Source organism: Garra rufa, chromosome 10 (assembly GCF_049309525.1).
Source record: "Garra rufa chromosome 10, GarRuf1.0, whole genome shotgun sequence".
Classification (NCBI taxonomy): domain Eukaryota; kingdom Metazoa; phylum Chordata; class Actinopteri; order Cypriniformes; family Cyprinidae; genus Garra; species Garra rufa.
Window position 1 is genome coordinate 43,045,381 of NC_133370.1, and position 19,606 is coordinate 43,064,986.

General features: G+C 40.0%; 1 protein-coding gene across 1 annotated transcript; it reads left to right on the forward strand.

The window, feature by feature from the left end:
- Window positions 1-208: 208 nt before the first annotated feature.
- Window positions 209-14,357, forward strand: LOC141344839 (angiopoietin-related protein 3-like). The gene is made up of 7 exons (XM_073849737.1): window positions 209-752; window positions 3,651-3,761; window positions 10,842-10,953; window positions 11,037-11,150; window positions 11,281-11,376; window positions 13,599-13,868; window positions 14,039-14,357. The coding sequence occupies exons 1-7, from the start codon at window positions 270-272 to the stop codon at window positions 14,200-14,202; spliced, it is 1,350 nt and encodes a 449-aa protein (XP_073705838.1). The 5' UTR covers window positions 209-269; the 3' UTR covers window positions 14,203-14,357.
- The last annotated feature ends 5,249 nt before the right edge of the window (window positions 14,358-19,606 follow it).

The window sequence follows — 19,606 nt, forward strand, 5'->3', positions numbered from 1 at the left end:
TAAAATGAACATGAAAATTAAAATTAAAATTTATTTCAATTTATCAAATTTATTGTGGTTAGTCTTTTTGGTCATTTAAACTTTGTCTTCACAGATCCTTTTGAGACAATTTCAGATCCTGAAATTGTTGCATTGGGTTTATAAAGGTCTATATCAGGTCATCATCACCCTGTTTAATTATTAACAGAAGGAGGCCTATAAACGAAGTCAAAACTGTGGGCCTCTTACTCTGAGGGCTGTGAGCCGTCATAAGTCTAAAAAAAACAACCATGAAACTGTTTGCGCTGTTGCTCCTTCTGGCATCATCTCATTCCTTTCCCACAGAATCCACCTTTCCTGAACATCAGAAAGAGAGTCGCTTACGCTTTGCGGCTCCGGACGAAGTTCGGCTTTTGGCGAACGGCCTCCTACAGCTGGGCCATAGCCTGAGGGACTTTGTGCAGAATACAAAGAATCAAATCAATGACATTTTCCAAAAGCTCAATATCTTTGACAAATCCTTCTACCAGCTTTCTGTGCTGGCCAGCGAGATCAAGGAGGAGGAGGAAGAACTGAAGAAGACCACCATGATCTTGAAGGCAAATAATGAGGAAATAAAGAGTCTGTCACTGGAGATCAACTCCAAAGTGGAAGATATCATAAAAGAGAGGAACCATCTGAGGAGCCAGGTAGGCGGCTTGGAGGAGAAGTTAAGCGGTTTGTCCCAGAGTTTGCTCTCGACTGAGCATGTTGGGGAAATCTCCACGCTCAAGGTAAGACCAGGGGCCATACAGTATGTATAAAGCTTCTCAGAGTCAAATTTTAGACTTAAGTGTTTCAAAATTCTAAGAGTGACGTCATTTTACTCTTATTTCTAGACTTAAGATAAAGAGTGATTCATAAAAGTTCCTAAGTGTTAAGACTAGGTCTCAGCTCCTAAATTATTTAAGAGAGTTGGAGAGGTCTCCTAACCTAGTTAGGAGTAACACAATGGCAGCAAAAAGGAGGAAACACACACTTTACAATCAACATATGACATATTGGAGTTATATGATGATATGGAGTTGATAAAATGATACAATCTTGATCAAGCATTTTTAATGTATTTATTTTTGTAATTGACCAAGTAATAAACGTAATAACTTAATCCACTCTACAAATCAATGCTCTAGCTGCAAAAATACGTTTGTTTATTTATTTATTTTCACTGGAAAAGTTGAACAATTGTAAAAATGCAGCAAAGCACTGGTGATGACACACTAAGGAGGGTCTTAAATATTGTGACACTAACCTCACCAAACACATCAGTGGCCAAAAGTGATGAGTGGAGGGTTTTAATGACCTCACATTTCACTTAAACCATCAAAATATGAGAAAAACACTGATCAGTGTTGCTAACTGCTTTCAATTGAAAGTAGTTAAAACAGTCACTAAATGTAGCTGATGAGGATGAGGACATAATGGCGAGTTCACTGATCTATATATAAATATATCAGTGGGAGAGTGTTGTAATTTAAATAAGGTTTATCCAAGAAATTGATTTTGTTGCTAGGCCTTTGAGAAAAGTCTCAAAAGGGGCAAGGACGTCAACAAATTTTGTGACAAAATCACTAAACTGTCAACATTGACATTGAATACAACATAATCAGTTATTAATATTGTGTTGGACCTCTCTTGTTTTTGCATGTGTTCATAATTTCTTTGTAGGACAGCATGGCCAAAAATGATGACACGTTTTATTGCATTATTATCAAAAAAATAAAAGTAAAACAATTGACTCCAAGCAAATATGCAATATGCTTACAAAATCAGTAACACTTTTTTTCTCTCTCTTGGCCACAACTAAATGGCAGTTTATTGACTTTCCAACTGACCGTCAAACCATGCTGCAAAACAAGAAACTTTTATGAAGATTGTGGGCTTTCTTTGAGTTCTTGGAGCTGTTCACATCATTGCTCCAACTGTAAATGAGGAGACATGGATTTCAAAGCATCAATAATAATTTGTGATAATTTTCCACAATGCAAAGCATTTTTTTAAATACACTGAAATATTAAATAGTGTCTTAATTAAATGATTGTATTGTAGTTCCATCAAATAATCGGTGTTGTGCTGCTGTGACTCACATGAGCAGGCTCACTATTGGCTGATTCAGAGGTCAAGGGCGGCCATTTTGTGTTTCAATCATTGTAGTCTTTAATTTACAACACTTAAGTCAGAACTTAAGAATCAGTCTCAAACTTTACTGAAAGTTGCTATTAGATTCTTTATAAAAGTCTCCTTCTCTTAAAAAAGTCCTACTTCTTGCTAAGAATTTTTTGACACTTAAGTCAAAGTTTAAGACTACTCTTAAGAGCATTTTTTAGAAGTTTTATACATACGGCCCCAGATCACTAACATTTTGGATGTCTTTGACAAAAACAGTAAATCCTTTATGAACTTTCTTAAATGTAACAAGCAATAAATTATGCGCTAGGATGATTCTTCAGGTTCCAGAGTTTGAAATTTAAGAACTGACTCTTTTTCAGTTCATGATAGAGTCCAACAATTCAAAAACTTCAACAATAACACAAGAGAGGAATTTCTGCAGTCTAAGTTTCGGAAAACCTTCATATTAAAGGTGACATATCATCCGCCATTTTGTTTTTGCAAGTGACAACGGTGAACCAGTTCTAATGCCATGGCAAACGTTTGAGCAAAGCATGCTAACTGTTGTCGTTGGCTGCACAGATGAGCACTGAACACTACAGTGTTTATAGTCCCTAACCTCAGAGGAGACAAGAGAGCAGTGGATTTATTGTTTTATTTACTGTATATTACACTGCTGCCGCACAGATCTACTGTAATATAAACATGCAATTTCTTTCCCAGCTGTTTACCTTCACAGACATAACTGACTGTTTTTGTAATTCATGCGTGTTTTTAACATAAACTTGTGTGCATTTGACAGTTTAAGCGCAATAAGACATGAAAGAGAACTTATTTCAGTACTCACATGCTGTGTGACAGCCTTTTTTTGTGCACGCGTTTTGGATGTGTGCGCTCAGAAAAGTCTATATAATAAGTTTAAACTGATATGGTTTAAAACGCATGATTACAGCATATTTGCATTTAAAGAGACATATTTTCCACCACATTGCTTTCAGATAAGTTAGTATTGACAAAATCTAATGATTATAAGTTGGTTCAATTTTAAACAGTGGGAGGGTTGAAAGATTCAAATTTGATTTAATTTTCATTTTCTAATTTAATTTCTTAATTTTAATTTTCCATTTTAATCCTATACCTCCTTTTTTGATTTACTTTTAATTTCCTACTTCAGTTTCCTAATTAATTTTAAAATTTTAATCCTACTTTTGATTATTTGATTTAATGTCCTAATTATATTTTTCTCATTTTCAATTTCCAATTTAATCCTACTTCTTTTGAATTTGATTTGCAATGTCTTGATTTGGTTTGCTACCTTAATACAAATTTAGGAATTGAATCCTTATTTCAATTATAATTTTTTTATAACCAGGTTCACAATTATGTTTGACAAAAGACCCCAAGACAGCAGGGAAAATATCTGGGACTTTAGCAGATGTCATCTCTAGGAGTCTATGCCATGCTCAGATTGACAAGATGCTAAGATGTTGTTGTTGTTGTTGTTGCTGCTGCTGTCTATTTAGGAGATAATCCTGACCCAAGAAAAGAGCATCACTGATCTGCTGAAGGCTGTGAGTGAACAAAGCAAGCAGCTCAACAACCAAAGGACCAAGATCAAGGGCCTGGAAAATAAAGTAAAGTATTAAAATACCATTTAAAAGGAGCAGTAGTTCACTTTCAGAACAAAAATTTACAGATAATGTACTCACCCCCTTGTCATCCAAGATGTTCATGTCTTTCTTTCTTCAGTCGTAAGGAAATTATGTTTTTTGAGGAAAACATTTCAGGATTTCTCTCCATATAATGGACTTCTACTGTATGGTGCCCCCGAGTTTGAACTTCCAAAATGCAGCTTCAAATTGCTCTAAACGATCACAGCCGAGGAAAGAAGGGTCTTATCTAGCAAAATGATTATGGTTATTTTCTAAAAAAACTACAATTTATATACTTTTTAACCTCAAATGCTCGTCTTGTCTAGCTCTGTGTGTACTCTGTGTAGAGATTAAAATTTATATAAATTGTAAATGTTTTTAGAAAATAACCGATTGTTCCCTCTCAGTCGGTCTCTTCGACGTCACGTCGGAGACCGACGAATTGGGATATCGCCTAGAGAGACCAATCCTCTTTGTGTGTAAACTAAACGAGCCAATGCACATTGGCATGCATGATTGCATCCAGCTGTCGCTGATCACAGCGGGAGCATAAATAAGCAGCAGGTGCAATGCATAGACAGCTTTTCGCTTCGGAGCCAATCCTCTGACAGAGACGGACGAGCAAACAAAAAAGAAATTCAACTTACTCTTCTGCTGGTGTTGGTGGCACGGCGCGTCAGCGGTGGTGGTCATCATCTGTGGGTGGAAAAAGTGCACAGTTAAGGACTGCACTACCTGCCTTCTGTGTCGCAGCAGCCATCTCCCCTGTGCGCTTCAGCACATAGAGCAGCTTTCTAAAAGAGCGCCACGGGTGAACGTCTTTTTAAAGACGAGGCATTTAAAAAAACATGCAGTTTCACCTGTGCGTTTCTGGATGCGGTCGTTACCTGGCGCCAGGTGATGGTCACGATCACTGTCTGACGTGTCTGGGCATTGAGCACGTTCAGGCGGCGTTCGTGGATGCATCATTCCGGCGGCATGTCCATCACGTTGCTGCGGACCAGCTGCGGGGTGCCAGTTCCTCTGCCCAGATCTACCGTTCCCCCTGGCAAATGCCGGGGGGACTCTACCTCTGGCAGAGGGCTGACTGGTCTGACGGTGACAGTGAGGTGGTGCTTCCAGAAGAGCGGGATGGACCTCCTCATGGGGTACCACTCGTTACTTCTGGAGCTCCCCCTGACGACCAGATGTTGATCGCGGCATCGGGGGGTGAGCCAGACTTCTCGGGGGAGGATGATTCCGGATCGCTGCCGTCCACTGGGCGGTCAGCGGTGCCGGATACCAACCCTGAGATGATGGCTATGCTTGCCCGGGCCGCCGAGAAGGTAGGGCTTGAATGGAACCCTCCATCACGTCCCAATCCTTCCCAGCTGGACGACCAGTCTCTGGGTCGTGCGATGTCCACTATGGTGGTCCAGGAGCACCATCTCTGGCTGTGTCTGGCCGACATGAGGGAAGCCGATAAAATCAGGTTCCTAAATGCCCCCGTGTCCCAGACCGGTCTCTTTGGCGACGCGGTGGAAAACTTTGCCCAGCAGTTTATTGCCGCACAGAAGCAGACTGAGGCCATCAGTCACATCCTGCCCCGGCGTGCACCTCAGTCTGCTCGTCGCCGAGGGCACCCCCTGCTTCCGCCCCTGCTCCACCACAGCCGACGCAGCAGCCTTCACAACGGCGTCATGGAGCCGGTCGCAGGGCACCCACCCCGCCCATCCAGGCCCCCACCAAGACCAGTGGGAAACACAAGAACAAGCGACCCTGAGACGGGCGACCCAGAGATGGAGGAAGCTGCTCTTCGGGAGGTGGTGAACGCACCACTCCCTCCCCTGGAGGAGGGCCGGGTGGAGAATCTTTTGTTTCCTTTTTTTGGGTGTCACAAGAGCGTGCTCAGTCGGTGCTGAACTGCTTGAATACGTTCAAGAGCAGGGAAGTGGTCCCACTGATACAGTTTCAGAGGCTCCTGGGGCATATGGCAGCAGCTGCGGCAGTTACACTGCTTGGACTGCTCCATATGAGACCACTTCAGCACTGGCTTCATGTCCGAGTCCTGAGGAGAGCGTGGCAGCGCAGCACTCACCGGGTCAAAGTAACCTCGGCCTGTCACCAAACCTTCACCCCGTGGACAGACCTGGCTTTTCTTCGGGCAGGAGTACCCTTAGAACAGGTCTCCAGGCTCGCTGTGGTACACACGGATGCCTCCACCACCGGCTGGGGGGCCACGTACAACGGGCAGGCAGTGTCGGGGGTTTGGACGGGCCCTCAGCTACACTGGCACATCAACTGCCTAGAGCTGCTAGCAGTATGTCTTGCCTTGAACTGTCTCAAAGGACGCCTACGAGGCAAGCACGTGCTGGTCTGTACGGACAACACTGCGACCGCTGCGTACATCAATCGACAAGGTGGTCTACGCTTCCGTCGCATGTCGCAGCTCGCCTGTCTCCTCCTCCTTTGGAGTCAGAAGCATCTGAGGTCGCTTCGTGCCATTCATACTCCGGGCTTGCACAACCGTGCAGCCGACGAGCTCTCACGAGCTGTGCTTCCCGGTGAGTGGAGACTCCACCCCCAGGCGGTCCAGCTGATTTGGAGACGTTTCAGGGAAGCTCAGGTAGACCTGTTTGCTTCTCTGGAGACGTCCCACTTCCAGTTGTTTTACTCCCTGACCGAGGGTACTCTCGGCACGGATGCCCTGGCATGCAGCTAGCCGCAGGGTCTGCGCAAATATGCGTTTCCCCCAGTGAGCCTTCTCGCACAGACACTGTGCAAGGTCAGGGAGGAGGAGGAGCAGGTCCTGTTAGTGGCTTCTTACTGGCCCACTCGGACCTGCTTTCTGGAACTAATGCTCCTCATGACAGCCCCTCCCTGGCAGATTCCTCTGAGGAAGGATATACTGACTCAGAGACGGGGCACTCTGTGGCACCCGCGTCCAGACTTCTGGAAACTACATGTCTGGTCCCTGGACGGGACACGGAGGTTCTAGGTGACTTCGGCGAGAGCTGTATCCACGAGACATGCTTACGCCTTGAAGTGGAACCTGTTTGTCGAATGGGCTTTCTCTCAAAATGAGGACCCCCGAAGATGCCCAATCGGAGTCGTGCTTACCTTTCTGCAGCAAGGGTTGGAGCGTAGGCTGTTTACCTCCACCCTTAAGCTCTATGTGGCTGCTATCTCTGCGAACCATGACCCTATAGAAGGGAGGTCGGTGGGTATGCGTGACTTGGTCATCAGGTTTCTTAGGGGAGCGAGGAGGTTAAATCCTCCTAGGCCCCCCTCCGTACCCTCTTGGGACCTGTCTCTGGTGCTCACAGCACTACAGTGGGTCCCCTTTGAGCCTTTGCAGTCAGTCGAGCTGAAATATCTCTCTATGAAGACTCTGCTCCTGCTTGCACTGGCCTCCATTAAGAGGGTAAGGGACCTGCAGGCTTTTTCGGTCGACGATTCATGCCTTCAGTTTGGGCCAGCAGATTCCCAGGTAACCCTGAGGCCCGGCCTAGCTACGTGCCCAAGGTTCCCACTACTCCCTTCAGGGATCAGGTGGTGAGCCTGCAAGCGCTGCCCCCGGAGGAGGCAGACCCAGCCCTAGCTTTGTTTTGTCCCGTCCAAGCATTAAGATGCTACGTTGACCGGATGCAAAGCTTCAGGACCTCAGACCAGCTCTTTATTTGTCACGGAGGACAGCAGAAGGGGAATGCCATCTCCAAGCAGAGAATGTTGCTCAGTCAAGCTCAGGGCGTCCCCTGCCTGCTCAGGTTGCGAGCTCACTCAACTAGAAGGGTTGCATTCTCCTGGGCACTGGCTCGTGGCGCCTCGCTATCTGACATTTGTAGAGCCAGTCTCCTCCTGTGTTCTCACCTCAAACGGGTAGAAACACAGAGTGGCACTGGCTCGGGTTGGCTTGCTATCTTCTCCAGAGTGTCCACATAATTGACCCTGTCGAGTTCCTCCTTCCCCGGCTCCTGACGTGGCGGAACGTCTAGGCGCCAGGCCTCTCTCGATGAATCCTTCAGAACCTATAGAAGGCTCGGGATAACATGAGAGACTTAAGTGAATCCCATATATCTTCCACGGTAACCCGTAGAGGCCGTGTTTCCCCGATAGACCGTCTACCATCATCACGAGGGTTCAATCACCTCCAATCTTCCATATGTCCTAGTATGAGCCATATGCATACTGTTCCGAACCTCCTGCAGGATGGGTGGGGGCTCTGCACGTTCCCAGTGCTCCAGCCTCACTGAAGTGGGTAGTGCTATGTTGTACAGTGACTGGTCTTTCCTGACCCGCCCTTGGCCTAAGCAGAAAAATTGGAAGCCAGGAGGCTTGCTCAGGACACTGGAGGGGGGCAGTAGCTGCGGCACTTTGCTAGGGATCCCAATTCGTCGGTCTCCGACGTGACGTCGAAGAGACCAACTGAGAGGGAACGTCTCGGTTAAGTATGTAACCCTCGTTCCCTGTGGGAGGGAACGGAGACGTCACGTCCTGTCGCCTCAGCTGCTGTACCACCGCTGTGCGGCCAGGCCCGGCTCGGCTCCTCAGCGAAAACCTGTCTATGCATTGCACCTGCTGCTTATTTATGCTCACACTGTGATCAGCGACAGCTGGATGCAATCATGCATGCCAATGTGCATTGGCTCGTTTAGTTTACACACGAAGAGGATTGGTCTCTCTAGGCGATATCCCAATTCGTCGGTCTCTGACGTGACGTCTCCGTTCCCTCCTTCAGGGAACGAGGGTTACATACGTAACCAAGACGTTTCACTAGATAAGACCCTTCTTCCTCAGCTGGGATCATTTAGAGCCCTTTGAAGCCGCATTTAAACTGCATTTTGGAAGTTCAAACTCTGGGGCACCATAGAAGTTCATTATATGGAGAGATCCTGAATTGTTTTCCTCAAAAAACATAATTTCTTTACGACTGAAGAAAGAAAGACATGAACATCTTGGATGACAAGGGGGTGAGTACATTATCTGTAAATTTTTGTTCTGAAAGTGAACTAATCCTTTAAGACGTGTATTTCTTAATATAACATAAATGATGTCTCTTACTGAAATATGTAGCAGAAACCCCATGAAAGAATTATATTATTTTAAAAATCTGTATCATTTTATACATATTTTGGACTATGATGGTGCCACTATTTCAATTAAATGAAATGGCTGCACTCATTGAGCTACGAATAAAACATCCTAAAGACCTGCGTCTTTGTTCTCTCCACTTTAGCCCTGATGCCTTTGATGTTTTTAGTCGACCACAGCTACTGAAAGAGCTCACAAATGGCAGAGGCAATAAATGCTAGATGCCATCCGGGCAGGATGTAAACATGCCGTCGCATCATGACGCCGCGGCCACTTAAGGAGTTTCTCAGTGTGGATTTCACTCGATGGTACAGCATTTGGATTAAGCCTATGCTTCTATCCATCGCCACCTGTAAGCTCTTTCAGTAGCTGTGGTCATCCTATCGTATTTTATTTTCCAAGTTGTGTTGTGGTAAAAATAGCAACAGGTAGTGTCAGTAGCTCACAGTGTGCAACTATTTCACATCATCAAAATAATTGCGCCCCATAATAGTCCAAAATATGTATTGAGCTGACCTGAGTAACTGACCTGAGGCCATGTCCACACTAATACGTTTTTGTTTGAAAATGCATCTTTTTCTGTCCGATTTGGCCTTCCGTCCACACTGAGATGGCATTTTTGTCAAGTAAAACAAAGCTTTTTGAAAATGCTCTCCAAAGTGGATAAACTTGAAATGCTGTTTTCGCGTTGTAGTTTACACTGTGAAAATGGAGGCTTTTGAAAACGATGATGCATATTTAGTCATGTGACGCATATTGTACCAATAGATATCTATGTTTATAACAGTAATTGTGCCTGTTATGTGCTATTCACTGTCACACTGCTGCTAAAGAGATTTACCTTGTACTCTCTTCATAGTAGCAGTAAGCAGTATTTAAAGGGATAGTTCACCCAAAAATGAAAATTTGATGTTTATCTGCTTACCCCCAGGGCATCCAAGATGTAGGTGACATTGTTTCTTCAGCAGAACACAAACAAAGATTTTTAACTCAAAGCGCTGCAGTCTGTTAGTGATTTAATGACAGTGGATGGGCACCAAACCTTTGAAAGTAAAAAAAAACATGCACAGACAAATCCAAATTACACCCTGCGGCTCGTGACGATACATTGATGTCCTAAGACATGAAACGATTGTTTTTTGCGAGAAACTGAACAGTATTTATATAATTTTTTACCTTTGATATACAGCAATGTCCAACTCAGCTCAGCATCTGGAGCGTTCCATGTGTATGCGCTGTGGCGTATTATACGCAAATGCTGGAAGGGGAAATCGGTGAAATGTCAACAGACCCAGATGAGTTCGCGCAAGTAAACGTAATCCTTTAGCTTTAAATCGGTTTGAACAATCAGGATAAGCGCAAGTAATTACTATTTTGAATAGCCGCTATACCCACAGTCTCTGTGCACTGTGTAAACAATGAGTGTCGTACACACGCGACAGATCGCTTCCGTAGTTTGCATATACTACGCCAGAGCGCGTACACATGTAACGAGCCGAATACTGAGCACACACTCTGGACAGTTGTTGGACATGGCTATATATCAAAGGTAAAAAATGATATGAATACTCTTCAGTTTCACACAAAAACCGATCGTTTCGTGTCTTAGGACATCAATGTATCGTCACGATCCGCAGGGTTTAACTTGGATTTGTCTGTGCATGTTTTTCTTTATTTTCAAAGGTTTGGTGCCCATCCACTGCCATTAAATCACTAACTGACTGCAGCGCTTTGAGTTAAAAGTCTTTGTTTGTTTTCTACTGAGGAAGTCACCTACATCTGGGGGTAAGCAGATAAACATCAAATTTTCATTTTTGGGTGAACTATCCCTTTAACATTTTCCTACGTTTCAGTGTGGATGAGAAACTTTTGGAAAATGCTTAGAAATGCTAGTGTGGACACTAGAGAACGTTTTAAAATGAAAACTCCATTTTCAAATGTATCCGGATTAATGGAGATGTATGTAATTTTGTGTTTTCAATTGCTTTCTAGTTCAACTCTGCCCATATCCAGGAAACTGCTGAAAATTTGGACAGGAAGCACCCAAGCAACAGCATCTCAGGATATCTACCATACTTCACATCTGATGGGAGCTTCTCAAGCGGTATGTGATTCAGGAATGATTTGCTTTAAAATATGTTACTGCATCTGTTCAATTGTAGACCAGCATGTCAGGTTGTCTTGCAGATCTTCCAAAAGACTGTGGTGAGGTCTTCAGCCGAGGACAGAAATCCAGCGGCCTGTATGCCATTAAACCTCACGAGTCACAAGCATTTCTTGTGAATTGTGAGTTCACCGAGGGTAAGCATAAGACTTTTTCTTTCTCACATCTCTGAAAACAGCCAGAGGTGATTTCCTTCCACAGAAAAGAGATGCTCATTAAACTTTAAGATGACAGTCTCTTTCTAGCATTGTCCTCTGTTATCCACAGAGGGAGTGTTCACTGTCATCCAGCGCAGACATGACGGCTCTGTGGACTTCAACCAGTCCTGGGACAAGTATGAGGATGGATTTGGGGACTTCAGTAGTGAGTTAAATCAAGAATGTTGTGCTCATAAACTGAATGTGTTCAGTCTGTGATTATAGAGTGGAGCGCAATGTGCTCTGTGATTGGTGTTGACAAGTCTGAATCTCAACTCCCTACTTTTAGTATCGCTTTTTACTACATAATTTCACAGTATGTCCAGTTTGACCAGCATTCCTCCTTTATAATGTTGCTTTCCTTGTCCCCAATCTGTTTTCATGAGACATCCTGGCATAAAAACTTTCAGAATACTTCGTGAAGAAATATAGTATCTGGTCACAGATGTGGAGCCTCATTTATAAAGCGTGCATACGCATTCTAAATGAAAGGATTTGGATGATGATGGCAATCTTTTATATGTTAATGACATTAATTAGGAGTCATTAAAAAGGCAGAGAGCTGAAAGTTCAACATAATTTGCAAATCATAGATTTCAATTCTGAATGAGGCATAAGTGCGTTTTTTTTGTATGTACGTTCATTTTATAAATCACATCTACACATATTCAAGAGATAATCGTAAGATCAAATTTAGGATGGTTTCTGTGCAACATTTTATAAATGAGGCCCGTGGTTACAGACTTGTGTCACAAGATTTCCCACTGCAAATACATAATTTTTTACATTTGTGAGGGATATTTTTATAATCAACTTAGTATTATAATCACCATACTATGTTTTTATTAATATAAAAATACTTCAATTTACCCGTCTACTTTAATATTTTAAACTGTTGTCAATATAAACTGTTTACAATTGTGCGCTAAATTATACAAGTAAAAACAGGAGCTCATAAAAAGCAATCTTATGCAGTGTGAGTGAATTTTAAGGTAATTTAGATAAGATTTAGCAAATTGACACTTTTCATTCATTTTCATTTTATTTTGATCGCGACAGCCAAACTACATTGTTTAATGGACTTGAATTTATGGGGCATTTTTGCCACAACCCCTTTTTTAATTTCTGACCCTGCTAGTACAGTTGAGGTCAAAAGTTTAAATACTTCTTACACAATCTGCAAAATGTTAATTATTTTACAAAAATAAGAGAAATCTTTCAAAATTTAGGTTATTTTTAAATTTTTATTTTGTTCTGACCTGAATAAGATATACAAGAGAAAATAATAGCTGAATTTATGAAAAGGTTTACATACGCTTATTTCTAAATACTGTGTTGTTACCTGAATGAACCACAGCTGTGTTTTTTGTTTAGTGATAGCTGTTCATGAGTCCCTTGTTTGTCCTGAACAGCTAAACTGCCCGCTGTTCTTCAAATACTGTATAATTTGAGGTCCATCTTTTCACACCGAGGACAACTGAGGGACTCATACGCAACTATTACAGAAGGTTCAAATGCTCACTGATGCTTCAGAAGTAAACACGATGCATTAAGAGCCGAGGGTGAAAACTTTTGAACAAAATGAAGATGTGTACATTTTTCTTATTTTGCATAAATATCTTTTTTTTAATACTGCCCTTTAGAAGCTACAGAAGATACTTGCATGTTTCTCAAAAGACAGAACAGTGAGTTACATTTACCCTGATCTTCAAATTCAAAAAGTTTTCACCCCCTGTCTTTAAATACATTGTGTTTCTTTCTGGAGCATCAGTTGCATATGAGTCCCTCAGTGTGAAAAGGTGGATCTCAAAATCATACAGTCATTGTTGGAAAGGGTTCAAATACACAAAAATGCTAAAAAACCAAAGAATTTGAACTATCACTAAACAAAAAGCACAGCTGTGGATCGTTCAGGTAACAACACAGAATTAAGAATCAAGTGTATGTAAACTTTTGAACGGGGTCATTTTTAAAAATTATTAACTATTATTTTTTCTTGTGGACTATTTGATTTTAAGTGAAATATCTTATTCAGGTAAGTACTAAATAAAAAATAACATGCATTTTGTATGATCCCTCTTATTTTGGTAAAATAATTCAAAATTTGGCAGATTCTGAAAGGTCACACTTAATTAAATGTGAAATTTAAAGCAGAAAGACTGAATTTTTTTTGTAAAATGTACTCAATGTAATCTTTTTTTTACATCTTTGATCAAACATTATTATTACTAAAGAGAAGTGATTTGATCAAATAATCTGAACTACTGTTAAATATATTATACCAAATACCTGTATATTATGATATTGGAATACCATAATATCCCAGTGTAATATTAAGTGATAATACAGAGAGCTGGATGTCTCAGATGTCTGTGTTTTGTACTGTAGGTGAGTTCTGGCTGGGGCTGAAGAAGATCTATGCTGTTGCCCATCAGGGACACTCACTCCTGCACGTCCAGATTGAGGACTGGAGGAAGGAGAAGCATTTCATGCTTTATCAGTATATCCTGGAGGACGCCGCCTCCAACTACACCATCCATCTGAAGCTGCAGTTGGCCGAGTCCAGCTCTGCTGTGGATGAACATACTGGCTTCAGATTCTCCACTAAAGACCACAACGATGAAAACCATGATCCAAACTGTGCTCAAGACTACACAGGTATGCCTTCATGCCTTTTCACTGAGTGATGTTGAGCAAAATTAATATATCAAGTAACTACTTTATTATGATGCTTATTTTTCCTAGTGATTTTGCATAATATGCTTTTGTGTGCTTGGAAGTTGAACTAAATTTGAATTTCTTTACACATCTGCGGCTTTTTCTTTTAGGTGGGTGGTGGTTTAGCATTTGTGGTGACATTAACCTGAATGGCAAGTGTATTCAGAGCAGACCTCGTAAAAAGGGAGCCCATTGGAAACCTGGCAGGGGAACCGTCAGCTTCAAGGCCTCAAAAATCTCCATTAGTCATCTCACAAAGCCACAAACCCCTTAATATCAACAGTATGTGCAGAAGCGCAGTATGATTGCATTCATGCTGGACAATTGCATTTTGTTTTTTACAGAGTAACCATTTATTGGACATGAAAGTTCCTGACAATGTTGAGTATGAACCTATCGATGTGATGCAATAAAAAAGTAAAAATGGGACATTTACACTGTGATTAGGCCAGTGAGCTCCACATGATTCAGTTTCTCCACCAGTCGTTTTAATTATATTGTAATGAGTCCAACTAGGAAACCTTTCATTTAACCTTCTGAGAGCCAGTTTCAGCCATGTGTTTAAATGAGTCACACTGACCTCAAGATTTCATATGCACAGTTGTATTTGCTATTTTTTGCACTACTTCCAATAAATATTTTTATTTCATTATTTTATTAATATTCAATTCTAAATTATATTCATTTAAAATGATGGCTTATAATTTGCTGGATTTCTAACATCTTGTGTAATAAATGGGAAAAATATAACAATAAAATCATAGGAATTTTCAGTGGAACATGCACAGTAATATATATATAGAGAGAGAGAGAGAGAGAGAGAGAGAGAGAGAGAGAGAGAGAGAGAGAGAGAGAGAGAGAGAGAGAGAGAGAGAGAGAGAGAGAGAGAGAGAGAGAAAGAGAGCGAGCAATGATATTCATAGCTTAGGTAGCATCGCCCTCTGCTGAGCATTCCCAATATTTGCAGTCATTTTTAATTAAAGCTCAGTGAAATAGTACATGGGTCAAAGACATCAAGATGTCCACGTCAAAAGCAAATCTACAAAAGTGACTTTATGTCCATAGAAAGCACATTAAATGTAAAGCTACTTTTAGAGTTTCAAATAAGTTTTTGGAGAATAAAATTTCAAAATTAGGTCGAAATAATGTTACATTGTCATTCAGTGTAACACAATATTTATGTAAAAATTCAAACAACATGCTTATTCATATTACATATTAAAATAAATAAAAGAATAAGGGAGAATATTACATTTTACTGTGTTTTAAATGAGTAAAAAAATCGTACTGACAAATGGGCAAAACCTAGGATATTGGCAAAAACAAAATAAAAAAATAAATAATGAAGAATTACAACTAATTAGTATTTGGGGTGAAGGTAATTCATCTTTTAATGTCATAAATAGATTTTTGATTTAAATATGTCTGACAAGATTGTTTCACTGAATGACATTTTAGTGGGTGTCTTCTATAAATTAGGGGAAAATGTATGATATTTATTTTTTCTCAGAAAAACCTAACCCTAACCCTAATGCAATGAAATTAAATAGAAGACTTTTAAATATTTTTTGGAAAACAACAACAAATTTGAGCAGTATTACACTTATTGTTTTTATGCTTAAATCCTTTTACATCTTTAAACTAATACAAGTTGCGTTAACTATATTTACAAATTGTTGCTATTTGAGCAACAGCAATCTTTTTGGCTTTTTTAAACGTTTAGAAAAAAATTCTTAACTGTCACCGTCCCACCTGTGAGACGCTTGGCACTCTTTTTTCCGTTGTCCTTTTTCTCTATCAAATGTTTTAGTAACCATCACAAATTATATATAATTTGAAAGCTTAGAAGCTCAATAATCATCCTGTGAAAACCATTTTGAAATCGGACATTGCTTTACCATGGAAATGGTACTTTAAAATCGTTTGGCGGTCTCCTCCCCCTTAGCGGTGTCATATTACAAAATGCATTACGCTCTTTTAGAATCACAACTTTTTACAATCTTGTCAAAAACATATCATTGGAAAGGTCTGAGTCTCAGGATTGCATATATGGTGGCATATTTATTTTGTGATTGAATGACAATTTTCAGAAAAAAAATTGACTTTTGTGACAGAAAAATGCTGAAAAAAAAAAAATATGGCATTTGGTTGGCACCCGGTGGCTGTTTGTGGTATAACGCCCTAAACAAACTTTCACAGGAACCTTAATTTTTTTCATATCAACTTCAAATTTGGAACATAACTTATTTAGATGTGAGGCTTCAGTTTGATATCAAATTTAGGATAAAACCTGTTATGTAAAATATGTATTTTATATAAAATATAATAAAAATTGTACAGTGCATTTTGTTTACAGTAAATTTAAACTTCTATAATTTATTGATACTTTATTTTATTTATTTTTTAATTCCACTTCTGCAATAATCTGCTAATTGTCTTCTTTAAAAAGAGACCAACCTGTATTCCAAAGTGTTCATGAATTACAACAATTGAAGTTTGGATAGTGCACTTTCATTCCTATTTTAAAAAATGGGGGTGACAGTTAAGGGGTTAAATTATTTACCAAATTAATTTTTTTTTATATAATTTAAAAAGACTCCTATCAGGGAATATTTTTCTGAGGCTTCATGTAGCAAGGCTGTAACTGTCATATACATAGACCTTGTGGATGTGCCAAGAACAACATTTTTCTGTAAACTGATCTTTGTAATTGTATATCATAACAGAGATAATATGTGTAAATACAATAAATATTTATGACTATAAGAGAATCCTACTTCTGCTTGAACCATGTGACCAAATATATTTAATCTTTTATTGTATTACTTTATTTATCAGTGTGGTATACAGTAGAGATCAAAATTAGAGAACAACATAATTTTTTAAATTTCAATGTAACTGCTTAGTCCTAACAAGAGTAATAGGGCAGTGTTACTGTAAGCATATTTCAAAAACGAATTGTATTCTGAAGCAGGGTATAAAAACTTAAATGGGACATTTGAAAATTTACACTTTTTTATTAACAGATAGAGTTCCTCCAAGTTATTGGTGTTAAAGGAGTAGTTCACTTTCAGCACAAAAATGTACAGATAATGTACTCACACCCTTGTCATCCAAGATGTTCATGTCTTTCTTTCTTCTGTCGTAAAGAAGTTATGTTTCCTCATAAAACATAATTTCCTTACAACTGAAGAAAGAAACACATGAATATCTTGGATGACAAGGGGGTGAGTACATTCTCTGTACATTTTTGTGCTGAAAGTGAACTACTCCTTAAAGCATAACAATGCTAGTTTAAATGTTTAACTTATATAAATGTGCACTATTAGGCGCTTATCCAATCGTTTGTGCTGAGAGTGGAAGCTAAAACACATTTTTTAGGACTTGGAGGATCCAGTGCAATCCCTTACATTTTTGTCAGTGGAAACAATCTAATGACGATGACGTTTTTTTTTTTTTTTTGGTCAAAAAGGTAACAGTAATACGTCATTCGGAACTGTAAAGGGTATACTTTAACGTTGTGCTTTTATAAAATAAAGAAAACAAACATGATGTGTTTTCTGCAGTCTCAAAAATGAACCGAAACTCAGCGAATATAAAAACAAAGAGAAGTCTAAAACAGGCCCGATGCCCAGCCCGCGTCTGATCTATGACGGGCTGAAATGCAGGGCTGTAATACATCTTAAAAGTGGAACATGGAAATATAATGGATGTACTAAGAGAAAAAAAAAACGTTTTATATATTCGGCATTGTTTCCTAATGGGGTGAACAAAGAGTCAATATATAGCGGGAGCGGGTGGGTGCAGAGCAAAATAAAAAGCAGTCCCATACAGACCTCTACTCTGCAGTGACCAAACCTCTCATCAGCAGAAAGAATCAAGAGGCTAAGCTCACATTTGCAGAGGAGCATGTTGTGTGGAGAGAGGAGAACTGGTCCTAAGTTCACTTTTCAAGTTTTTGATGAGAGTCATTTATAGGGTCTGATGGGAAACATTTTGTTCCATGTCAAACTCGGAAAAGACTGAAGCCCAAGTGTGTAAAGAAGTCAAAGGTGGAGAAGGAAGTGTCATGATTTGGAGGATGTTTTCTGCAGCAGGAGTTGGGCCTCTGATACAGATACATGGCAGGATGATTGCAAATGTTTATCAGTACCTCCTTCAGTAACATTCAGTTTCTTTTGCTCCAAGCATCTCCCAATCATTCTGCAATTGTCATGCAAGACTGCAAAACAACTAAAGCAGTTCCTTGAAGCTAAAAACATTGAAATAATGAAATGGCTGGGCCAGAATCCTTATCTAAACCAGATTGAAAATCTCTGGAAAATCCTTGGCGATAAATTTATGGCTAAGAAACCCACTACAGTTACCAAACCATGGAAGAGAGTGGAAGAATAGTGGACCAAGATCACACCAGCGCAGCCTGAAAAACGAATGATGTCCTGCAGCCGCAGATGTGCTGAAGTCAAGAGCCTTTACATCTCCAACTAATTTTTGTCTGCTGTAATCCTCTAAAATTGTACTTGTAATCTTCTTTTGTGCTACAGTGGTTTCTGTTCTCAACTTTTGATGGCTTTTTTTATACTTTTTGTTGAAATGCCTTGGATATTTCATCAAACATGTTAGCAGAACAGTGGTATACCCACAGCTAATATTTGTTCAAATTTTGAACATGAAGAAAAAATCGAATATTTATAGATTGCACTCTAATTTTGATCTCCACTCTAAGTTGTGTTTAGCAGCTGTAGTTCAGTGCAAGCGCTCAGTGAAATAGGTGACTTGATGGACTCCCAAAAAAGACCTGTTTAGCAGGAGTATCTGTCATTTAACAGCCCAGTTGTTTGGTGTTCTAGGAACAACAATCTTTACGATTTTTTTCTATGTACAAAAAGAATAGTGGATGATAAGCAAAAGTGAATGATAGGGACGCTAAAATGTGTCCAAACAACACAGAACTGCTGCAGCAAATGTGACAGCAAACGCAATGTTCACCTTGAAGACACCTTGATAAAACTTTAATTAGCACACAGGCACCAGTGCTGAAATGCGAAAAAGATGAGTCATGATCATAAAACCTGGAGCACTCAGATGAACTTGAACTTCTATCCTGGCCAGACTGTCTAACAGCTAAACAGAAAATATAGGGACAGAAACTGCTTAGAAAACTGAGAATAAGACTGAAACTAATAGAGTAAATGTACAGTTAAGAGTCAAAAGTTTACATACACCTTGCAAAATCTGCAAAATGTTAATTATTTTATCAAAATAAGACAGATCATATAAAATGTGTGTTATTTTTTATTTAGTACTAACCTGAATAAGATATTTTATTTACACACAGACATTTACATATACAGTCGTGGCCAAAAGTTTTGAGAATGACACAAATATTAGTTTTCACAAAGTTTGCTGCTAAACTGCTTTTAGATATTTGTTTCAGTTGTTTCTGTGATGTACTGAAATATAATTACAAGCACTTCATATGTTTCAAAGGTTTTTATCGACAATTACATGACATTTATGCAAAGAGTCAGTATTTTCAGTGTTGGCCCTTCTTTTTCAGGACCTCTGCAATTCGACTGGGCATGCTCTCAATCAACTTCTGGGCCAAATCCTGACTGATAGCAACCCATTCTTTCATAATCACTTCTTGGAGTTTGTCAGAATTAGTGGGTTTTTGT